This window comes from Colias croceus, chromosome 7 (genome assembly GCF_905220415.1).
Source record: "Colias croceus chromosome 7, ilColCroc2.1".
Taxonomy (NCBI): domain Eukaryota; kingdom Metazoa; phylum Arthropoda; class Insecta; order Lepidoptera; family Pieridae; genus Colias; species Colias croceus.
Genome location: NC_059543.1, coordinates 4,204,966 through 4,216,392, shown reverse-complemented (window position 1 = coordinate 4,216,392; position 11,427 = coordinate 4,204,966). Strand labels below are relative to the sequence as shown.

The 11,427-nt window shown below is 31.7% G+C and overlaps 1 protein-coding gene across 2 annotated transcripts; it reads right to left on the bottom strand.

The window, feature by feature from the left end:
* Positions 1–1,112: 1,112 nt before the first annotated feature.
* LOC123693461 lies at positions 1,113–8,134 on the bottom strand. Of its 2 annotated transcripts, none has more exons than XM_045638584.1 (8): positions 7,879–8,134; positions 4,203–4,399; positions 3,715–3,869; positions 3,219–3,325; positions 3,045–3,143; positions 2,850–2,975; positions 1,584–2,678; positions 1,113–1,336 (listed from the first exon to the last, which is right to left on the bottom strand). In XM_045638584.1, the coding sequence occupies exons 1-8, from the start codon at positions 7,885–7,887 to the stop codon at positions 1,148–1,150; spliced, it is 1,977 nt and encodes a 658-aa protein (XP_045494540.1). In that variant the 5' UTR covers positions 7,888–8,134; the 3' UTR covers positions 1,113–1,147. The 2 variants fall into 2 exon arrangements, with proteins under 2 accessions (XP_045494540.1, XP_045494541.1); XM_045638585.1 differs by having other exon boundaries at positions 3,219–3,304.
* Between the last annotated feature and the right edge of the window lie 3,293 nt (positions 8,135–11,427).

Below are 11,427 nucleotides of genomic sequence, written 5' to 3'. Positions count from 1 at the left end.
CCTGTTTTCACATCCTCATACATTATTGGTGTAAAAGCACCCTTATCAAGCCAGTAAAATAAATGTTACTATAATTAGAAAAGCGGACAGAACGGAAGATATAAATTATTATTGGAATGTTTTACATGTTTGTGAATGTTTTTTGTTTCAAAAAAATATTTTAATTTGTTCATATTTTGTGTTGTTTTCAATTGTATGGTTTAAAGCTCTGTTTACTTTGTATTCTATAAATATTTTGTGTACAAAGCGGAGATGTGAAATAAAAAGCGTGTATTTAAATTGTTTTTTATTGCAATATTACTATAAATAATTATTCTATAAAGAAAATAAATTAAATGCTCAAATTATTGAAGTTAGATTAATATTTATTAGTCAATTCTATACCAATTTAATACCTTATTTTCCCTAAAATCTGTTAGTAGGAATAATTTATATAACATAACACAAATTTAACTACATATGATTATCTGTAATCTTGTTTAAACATTAAAGAAGCATACCTTATATTTGTCGAGTAAGTATTGTAATAATTAAATACAGGCAAAAATTAACTGTATTAATACAAATATAAAATACTATTTTACTTTCAGTTACGGTGTATATCAAACTAGCGAATGCTCATTCTTGGTTCTAACTCTACTATGTCAAATTATTTTTAGTGTAAACAGGCGTAGAGCATTCTTTCGATGTACTTAGTGCGTTCGAAAAGATTCAATGGAATGTTCTCATACTGAACAACAATATAAATACAAGTTTTACACTAAAAGATCACGAAATAATGCTCTTGCTCTAGCTGTTCGTTTGATGTAAATGCACCGTAATATAAAATATACTACATGTAATATAAATGTGTAATCTGAAATCAGTTTAATTAAACATTATTTTATAGCAATAGGAATTTTTAAAACAGTCATAATTATTAGTCTTGCTTTTACTAAAAGAATTTTTCTGTAAGTCAAGTCTTTGGAATATTTATTGTTTATTAAAGTTAAATATTTACATCTTAAAACTAATTTATATCTATTTATGAGCAATTTGTTATTTTTAAGTCGAACGTTAGTAATTTTCCTTTTATTATTTCGTAAGTAATTTAAATTAACCAATACTAAAAGAATAGTTTAATTATTTTAATTAATAAGTGTATGTATTAATTATATTCGTCTAATAATATTTGTCTGGCGGCGTCATTTCTCGATTTTATCTTCTGGCCAAAATTATTGACATCCGATGCTAAGGCATTTACCGTGGCGGCGTCGAAGCGTTCTGGGCTTTCTGGCTTCTTTGGTACCTCTCTTAGATGCCTCATGTTGGTTAGTTTTTGAGTGATTGCTTCTTTCTGGAAGAAACGGTTATTTGCTTTGTAGCTAAATTGTGATTTGCCTCTTTCTAAAAAACGATAATTTGTGAATTATTGTTAAATGAACATCTGAAATCATAGCTGGGTAATATAATCAAAACGTAATGATTATTGCGTGTTTTAGTCTAAATTAGTGGAATATTTTAATTTTTTCAGTACATCGTGAACGTTATATTATAATATGAGATTGTCAAATTTTTATGTATTAAAATAATTAATAACTCACCCTTGCTGGATTATCGACATAACTTGCATAAACCCTTAAAATGGGTTCTCCAGTCTTATCGTCGAATATAAGTTTGCTTTTTGGCGGTATTTTCGCTTTGACCACCTGTTGTGGATCGCCATCAGCTGACCTTTTATCCGTTAGTGTAAACCTTATGGGTTGTCTGTTCAAAAATGATCTTTCTCTTTGATTATCTTTAGTCGCATTTGCAGTCGTTTCTACCGGTTTTTCTGTTGTAGTAGTGGTTGTTATTGTCACATTTTGATCTACTGTTGGTGCTGTTGTAGTTCTTCTTAGCAAAGAATAAACTATATTTACAGATTCTGCTGGCTTTTCAAAGGGTGATGCTATGAAATTTTTATAAACATGTATTATTTCATTAGCTTCTGGTTTATCTTTACTGTCCAAATAATGCGTCGTATCGGGTTCCTGTGTAGTTGCTATTATAGTTGTGCTTTCCGACTTTACAATGCCTTTATCGAAATTTTTGTTAATTATTTCTTCCTTCGGCGATATTTCCTTTATATCATTGATTGCTGAATAAAAACTGTTTGCTTTAGCACTGTTTACTGTTTGTCCCATCTGTGAGTAATAAATTGCAGGATTTGATCTATCGTTTTCTGATTTAACTTCAATCCTTTCGGTTGTTGTTGTAGTAGTTTGAGGATCAGTTACTACATTTGAAATGGTAGTTTCAGGGGGATTTGTAGTCGTCACTACTGTTGGAGTTTCAGTAATATTGTTTGGTATAAACGATTCTGGGGATAGAGATTGAACAGTTCCTTCTTGTGTTTCTCTCTGCACAATGTTTCTGTTCCCATCACTAGGCACAAAAGCCATAGGAGCTTGTTTAATAAAGTGCTCATTCTGCGAGTAGTATGATGGCGCTTGTGGTTCTTGGTTATGCGAAGGGATTTGAGACTGTATTTCTGGATTGTACGGTATAAATTCAACTGCTGGATATCTTTGCAATAGTTGTGTTTGTAGTTTTTGTAAAAACAGTGGATCTGATTGTAATAACGCGGTTGGGGGTATAATTATTCCTTCTGCACCAGAATGTATCAAGTCCTGATGAGACGGCAAACCGTTATATCTCTGAAATTTTGTTATGATATGAAGACATAGACGAAAATAACATTAAGAAGTCTAGTGGAATGCTTCAAATAGAAAGGATGAGATGATAGATTCAGAAATTTTATCAATTAAATGAAAGGGTTGCTCAAAATGTTTGCGTAATAATTTATAATGATGTAATTTTTTATGTACCTGCACTGTAAACTCTTGGGGTATAATAGAAGACATTTGTTGTTGTACTTGTATAAGTCCATATTCCTGATTATATTGTTGAGGTGCTTCGTTGTTCACATTTTTGAACTCGTAATTGACCCCAGACTAAACGTGTAAAATGTTTAATTTCAATATATTTAGAAAAATGCAATGTCATTAAAGAATATCACTTACATCTGGCTTATAAAATCCCGTAGGTGCCTCTATTTTTGCCTGTACGTCATATGAATGATTCTCTGTGACCTTTTCTGTAACCTCATAGGTAGGTTTCCCCTGTTAAAGGTTATAGTCATCAGTATGTTAACAATTTAATGCATACTCAATTGTAGGAAATAAAAACTGTCTTACCCCTTCAGCAGTGTTAGCTTCTCTGGCTTCAGATGTCAGTACTTCAGCTACTACAATGGGTTTCTCTGACAAGCTCAGATTCGGCGCTGGTATAGTATGGATCGCACCTGTTAGCATAAGGACTTTTACCAGAGTGTCCGTCCACAGCATTGAGGATGTTTATGAGCAAATTAACGGGTAAAAATTAATACAAAAGGTAAATTGCAGTTCACAAGACATCCTCTTGCCGTGGACGAAGGTAGTTATAACACGTGCAAAGGAAAATGAAATGCAGATTAAGTTCATAAAAAATCTGGATTGCAGTACAAATCCAAGATTGGAGAAAATTTTGATAAATACAGTAATTTTTTTTTTTTAGTTTTTTCAGTCTGTCTCACCTCTTGAATTCTAAGTACATTAAAACAAGAACACATAGTACAAAATTACCTAACTTTGCACTATTGAAACAACAGAAATAGTTTAAAAGTATTGTGCATGGTGATTGGTGGAATACTACCGTCATTCCGAATCACCGGTTGCGCAGACGCAGCAGTTCTAGCGTAATCATAATCTGGAGTTACGGGAACTGGTACGGGCAAACGGGCTGTGGTTTTCCATGGTATACCAAACACATTCCGTGTTGTTACGGGCGGCATTGGCTTCATTGCGTATCTGTGCAATAAATGTATAGTTTTTATAAGTTTACAGCTTAATTTGCTTTCGCTTGGGATGATCCGGGTAGATAAAAATAGGAATTGTCTACGTTACAAACTAGTATTTACTATGGTAAAAAACAACATATTAAATCTTTCTCCTTAATAATATGATCTCAAGACGTAAGTATAAAGGAAAAAAGTGTAAAAATAATTATCTCTTTAAAATATTATAGTATTGTAGTTAAGTTGGTATTTAAAGTTAGGATAGGCTCTCGCAAACATTGTACGATGTTAAGATGACGTTAAGTTTTGTTTTTTTTTTTTCAATAACTTATTTTGAGTAACTAACCTGTGTGGAAGATTCCTATAAACAACAAAAGGTGTTCGATGTGACGCTGCTGGCATCATCCTGGGGGGGAACATATTCGGCCTCTGCAGGATGAATCCCGGCCGAAACGCTGTGGGCCCTCGAAACCGGCTTATAGATGACATTCTACTCATATAAGCTCCATGGCTTATTGACCACAATGCACAGAATATTAGTAGCTGAAACATAGGCATTAAAATTATAGGAAACTAGCGATCCGCCCCGGCTTCGCCCGTGGTACATATTTCGCAATAAAAAGTAGCCTATGTCCTTTCTCGGGTATCAAAATATCTACATACCAAATTTAATGCAAATTGGTTCAGTAGTTTAGGCGTGATTGAGTAACAGACAGACAGACAGAGTAACTTTCGCATTTATAATATTAGTATGAATTCGTAGAAAATATGTGGTTCTCAAGACTCATAATAAAGTTAGGTGCTATAGGTATATGAAATTAATACCAGATTTGAATTGTAACGATCGAATGAAACGGGTTGTACTGCCTTTTATCAACACATACAGGAAACTTATAAATGTAAGTTACTCGGGAAAGCCAGTTTTTGCTGCTGTGCGAAACGCAACCGGTTCATCTATTTCTACTTGAAGAGAGTTGAGAGACATTTGCCATTATTGGCTTTCAAGGTAAGGAATTCCGATCGAGATACGAGACGGGATGTAGTTTTTCCTTTAAAATGTATGACTAATGTTGGGGTTTAGTAACTTTTAAAATTTATGAACATAGTTTAGTCTTTGACTTTTCACTAAACTAAAACTTAGCAATGCTTGCACCTACCTGACCTAACCTAACCTTAGTCACACCTAGATAAATATATCTACATATAATTAATTAACCTGGTCAAGTTTCAGCACTGCTTGCATTTGCATAAATTTTGATCTAGAATTTATTCAAGACGAGAAAATAAAATATAAATACTTAGGTATCTATTTAAAACAAGTTACATAGTTAGTAGGTACCAAAGCTTAGGTAATATTCTTCGTAAAAAAAACATGAAAACATTTTAAACAGGGTACCTAATTTACATAGAGGTACACTAGGTACTTAAATACTGTTTTCTTTATAATATCTCCCTACTCCATTTTTGTCCCTCTAAGTTCTAATCTCAAAACGGCTAATTTGTCGACGTTCTAAGATTAGCATTGCATCTGTAATTACCTTTTTCTAAGCAATATGTACATTGTACATCATTGTGCTTAATTGTCGTGATCATGCAAGACGTTTTCATGTGAATGTCCTGCCTCGCGTCACGGGCGGCTGGTTGCGAAATCGTCTCAGTCAAATTCATTTGTAACGCCTTACGATTACATAATTAATGCTAGTTTTGTCAATTATTCAGTTGTTCTTACTAAGAGTGATGTAGCGGTTGCTATTAGAAGATGGAAAGTATGGCTGATTATAGACTTGAGTTTAGAGCGCCATTTATTTTGGCCGTTGAATTTTAATTGTGGTTTATATCTCTGGCTTGTCTCTGGTATCTCGTATCTTTTTTGTTCTTTATAAGAGGAATGGTATGTAAAAATTATACGATTCTATTTTGCTATTATAATAGGAGTATTGAGTATCTACCTCTATGGAATAAGTAAAGTTAACTACTTACTTTATTATAGACACAGATTATTAGATAATATTTTGTCATCATAGCAAGCAGAGAAATGAGTTTACCTATCCTTTATTTTATGATATAATGCGTTACTATATATAATTTAATTACTAACTAATTTTTAATTCAGCCGAATTAAAAAAAATAAGTTAACTATCTAGTTATCTAACGGAGGCAGAGTCGGAACTCTGTCTTCCCGGGTTTCCGTTCATATACTACACTTTTAATAACTAAGCACGTTTATTTAACAACAAATACATGAAATATGTTAAATGAAATAGTTTTCGCTTTTCATTAATCTAAGAAAAAGCGAATTAATTAAAATAATGTTCCTTTTCTATTTCACTGAAGCGTTTGCAGTGTCAACGATCGCGTCGCGTGCGCATTAGAAACAGTCTTGTAATATTCATATAAATGCTGTTTTTAGGTAGACATAATATCGATTACAATAACTACCTCCTTAAAATTGACAGCTGAAAAGTGTTTGTAAAATAACTAAAGCTTCTCGTGGTAAGCTTGGATATAATATGTTGGCAGTCATTATCATAATGGTGTTTTTCTTAGTTTTTGGATCATGACTATTAACATTTCTAATTGTTAAGGCATATTTGCTATATTTAAATAGAGCTATAGAGAATTCTTACTACAATCTATTAATTAAGTACATATAAGAAACTAGAGAAGGAAGTAGTTACAAGTTGACTAGTTATACCTACGCCGTGATAAGATTAAAACTTAAAAGGTTACGGAATGTCCAAGATGCGTCTGTTTTGAAGCTAGAGTCTAATATATCAATGAAGTTAAAGAACAACCTTATAAATATAAATTTAAATATTGTTAGATTTAATATAAACATCCGTTAAACCCATAATTCTTTGTAACGTTACGTGCAACAAATAAAGCAGAACGTTAACTGTTCTCTTCAGTCTAATTGTTTAGACCGCTAGAGAAATTACTAAATGTGCTCTACTTCAAATAATAGATAAATTATATATATGTAGGTATATAATTTGAAATGAAACTAGTCACGTACTTAATTGCTTATGATAAATTTTTTGGAAAAATAAAATTTCATTCAAAGTTCTATGAGACGGTTGAATATTTTTACGTTCTTTGTTACGTTACATAACTACGTATGATAATATCTCCTCGTAAGTATGGTAATGTGAAAAAGAGATAATGCATAGTAAAGTACCTAGGTATGTTAAATATTTCTACAAAAAAACATAGTTAACTAGGTAGGTATCAAAATATTGGCTTCTCTGTTTACAAAACTATAAAATTAAATGAATAATTGAATAACCAATAATGAAATCAATTAAAATGACTCATTTTCTAAATACCTATAGGGTATAGATGTAGTGAGAAATCTAGATAGACCAGTTTTTAAGAGAGTTGTTCTGCTATCTCGTACATTTCTCATTATGATGTAAATTTTAAAACTCTCTACATTTAATTTTTTGTACAATCACACAATAAAACGTACCAAGTTTAAAAACGAGATTTGTAAAAAATTTCTAGTTGAAAATATTTTGTATAAAATTAGCATTTCTACTTTGATTTTAAACGTAACGACTGTTTGTTTATGGATAAGCAACACTTTATTTGGTAAATGGATACAAAATCCTATACACAACGCGACAGTTCATTAACCAGGATATTTATAATTTAAAATTAGATAAAACTCATATACTTAATCTAAAATAAGTAATGACTGAAAGAATAATAGAGCGAATCAAATGAGAATCACAGGTACTCTTCTTTTCGGTAAATAAACGTTGTATAAATAAAAGATGAAACAATAATTTTACGGTTTAATCAAAACTGCTGATACCGTGTAGGTCCACGTATTATTTAAATGTATCTACTACTTAACTAAACTATTTTTTAACGTAATTATATTACTGAGTATTAGTAAAAATTAACAATACTTACACAATCATGACGTGTCATCAATCATTTGATGTGTTCGTATTTTGTTTTTTATTTTGATATGGGTAGGATAACTAGGCAAAATATATGTCTGAAAATTAACTTACCTTATACATCTTCTGGTATTAACAATATAACACAATCCACAATAGTTTAACAAATAGTCATTTCGACAACTCTATGAAATCTATTCAACAATATTGTTTTCACTAATTCACTGCACACACGAATTATTTATTATTTTTCTAATATAATTCTTAAAGTTTAGTGACCATATCAAACACGACAGCGGTATGAAAAATGAAATAGGTCAGTGTTCGATTTTATATGAGCCCCACTGCGCTCGCGCACATTATGGTCAGAGAATGGACAGGAGAGAATTAATATCACACTTAGCTTCTTGCAGTTTTCTATTACATGTAATGTGACGAGTTTGGGTTAAACGCATCTTTATAACATCTTATAGATCCATCGTAGTCAGATTTTACTGGAGTTAATGGATACGATGATAAACGAAGATTTAATGGATATTGAAACGAATATATCTTTGTTACTAGAAAAGCTATACTACCTATAGGTATCTAATCGTATTATAAAAAAGGCTTATCAATAAATTAAAATATCTGTGATCTATCTCTAAAATAAAATGCAAGGGAAATATACTTTTTATGTTTCACCTATATATTAAAACAAGCTTTCCGCCCGCGGCTTCGTCCGCGTTTTCAAAGAAAAACCCGTTCCCGTAGGATTTCCGGGATAAAACCTATCCTATGTCCTTTCTCGGGTATCAAAATATCTCTATACCAAATTTTATGCAAATTGGTTCAGTAGTTTAGGCGTGATTGAAGTAACAGACAGACAGACAGAGTTACTTTCGCATTTATAATATTAGTATGGATAACATCGTAAATTAGATGCTATGTCTTAAAATTATAGAGAAAATGAATTTATGGTTGTAATATGCCTAATGAATAACCAAACTTGTCTACACGTTGTATTTTTTTTGTAATATCAAATTCGGAAGTAAACTTCTAATTATAAACTTTTCCGAGGAAATTCCCTCACTCGATCATTATGATGATAAGAATAAACATTGTCCCAATCATGAATGTGAGCTATCTTATATAAAAATCTCATCCGTTAACATACCTAATGAACATCCGCTTTAACTTTCATATTAATAGTTTACAATGTGTTTTACTAGTTTTTATCTGTCTTTTCGCAAAAACTAATACGAAAACTTTCAACTAGAATTCGATTCCCAGTTGAGCTACTGTCCAGGGCTGAAGCTCAATAAAAACGTAAGACGATACTTTGTAAAAATAGAAGAAAATAGGTACTAGGTTTATCTTTTACCGGCAAAATTGGATATATAACAAAGATGTTGAATTTCTTTATGTTCCCTATACAGCATGTTATGTAATGTATTGGGTAAACCAAAATATATTGTCTTTGCGTAGGTACCTATACCTACATCCAGATGTGACCGAGAACATATTTGATCTTACTGTCGCTTATGCGTATCAATAAAGATTTTATTAGAATTCGAGGCTTCACTTTTACGTTATAGTACCTACCTATCTATTCAGGATTACTGCGTTCAAAAACGGCTCACTAACGGACATACGATTAGACATCAAAGTAAGATAGCATGATTCAGTTATCATGAGCGAAAAGGAGAGAACTGAATAAATTCTGGTTAATTAGCCACATATCAACGTGTCACTGCATGAGCGCTTTTAACTTATCTAGACACTTTGCTTATGATATCGTTAATCGACTTCAAAAAAAAGGAGGCACCGACATCAAACCTATATAAATAGCATTTATACAACATATAAATAATATGTAGGTATGTGGTGGTGGTAGGTGTAAATAATAATATGTAACATTAATAATATCAAATCTTTTTTTTTTTAACACAGTTATTTTTTTTGAATAAAAAACTCTCCTACAGGAAACTACCATAAGCTGCACGTCATAAACACATGCATTATATTGAAATGTCACTTGTTTAGTGATGATTATAGCTGCAGTATGGAAAGCGAACGCAATGACGCCCAACATACAGGAACTACTGCAATAATCTCCAGATCAATCAACTCACATAAATATCAGTGATTTTGCTTGCCTTCCGCTTTCAATGGTGAAGGTAGAGTTTATTTGTAGTATTTTAAAGCTTCAATTTTGATATGACTTCCGTTGTAAGTTTGAAATGAGAATAAGTTAACGTTTTAGAGCTTATCCCATTGGTTAAAAAGCAATTCAAAAGGAACATTGTCACACAAAAGGCTATTCGAGCTATCCACAGACCACAGAGAAAATATCATAGCAGATTTAATATACAGGACCTTACTATGTTCTCATTCTTTTTTCTATACCTTCCATTTTCCATAGAACCCATAAAGAATTGTTATATTTTCTATAATATACGTAAGTATAAAGATGAAGACCTGTACACTGTAATAACATGGAAAATTGTTGTATAGAAAACGTGCGTATTGAAAATGAGAAAAACCCATGTACGCAAATTGCATGGTAGGATATAGGTATCATTTGCTTCAATCTTGTATAGCTACAAAAGTTTTTGCTCTTTCAAAAATGATATTTCTAACTCAGTTACAATATTGACGGAAAATTTACTTCATTTTATGTACAAAACAATACAAAAGCTTTTGCATGTTTTTTTAATTTTTTGCAATAACTTAATAGTTAGGTTAGGTTTAATTTTTTGCAATAACCTAATTTCTGTTCAGTTTTTAAAATTTAATAAATGCTTAGAAATGTATAACGTCACGAAACTAAAAAGCGACCTCTGGTGTTAATCTAGTGAATGATGCATATTATACAAGAGTTGTAGCGTGCACTTACTTTCTATTTTCGCTCATATTATGGAAATCTGAACCAGGGGCGATAGATGGCTCTATTTATATTTCACTGAATTAAAAAAAAAAACTTTTTATGTTATGCTTTAGATTTTTTTTAATAATTTCTATTTTTATATATCTGCTGCTAGTAAAAAAATCGTGTGTGCCGAGCACACGTGACAGAAAAACTGAAACTTCTTGGACAAGATTCAAAGACACCAAAATCGTCGTTTTACTTAATGACATGACGGTATTGCCATGGCAATGACGCAGCCTTGAAGTTTTACTCTCAACGCGCCTAAAGAAGTTTCACTTCAAAAATATATTCAACTTTACCTTCCTTCATTATCGTCTTCTAGCTTTCCACTCGCGTATTCAAAAGGAAAACGCGCATACGTACCATTTCCGTGGGATTACCGAGATAAAACCTTTCCTATGTCCTTTCTCAGGCTTCAACCTTAGGCTTCAACTATCTCTGTACCAAATTTCATCCAAACCCGTTCAGTGTTTTAGGCGTGAAGAAGCGACAAACAGACAGACAGAGTTAGTTTTGCATTTATAATATTTAATGAATACCTAGTTAAGATTTATGACTAGGTAGGTACATTTTAGCTTACTATGGAGGTATTTATAGTTTAGTAATATTATGTTTTTATAGGCTATATCTGCGTCTGTAAATTGTACATAAATGACTACAATCTCTTGTATAGTATAAGTACTAAGTAGTAGTACTATAGTACTTATTTATTGCCCCGATTTTAATTTTCTTTCAGTGTTGGATAGCCAATT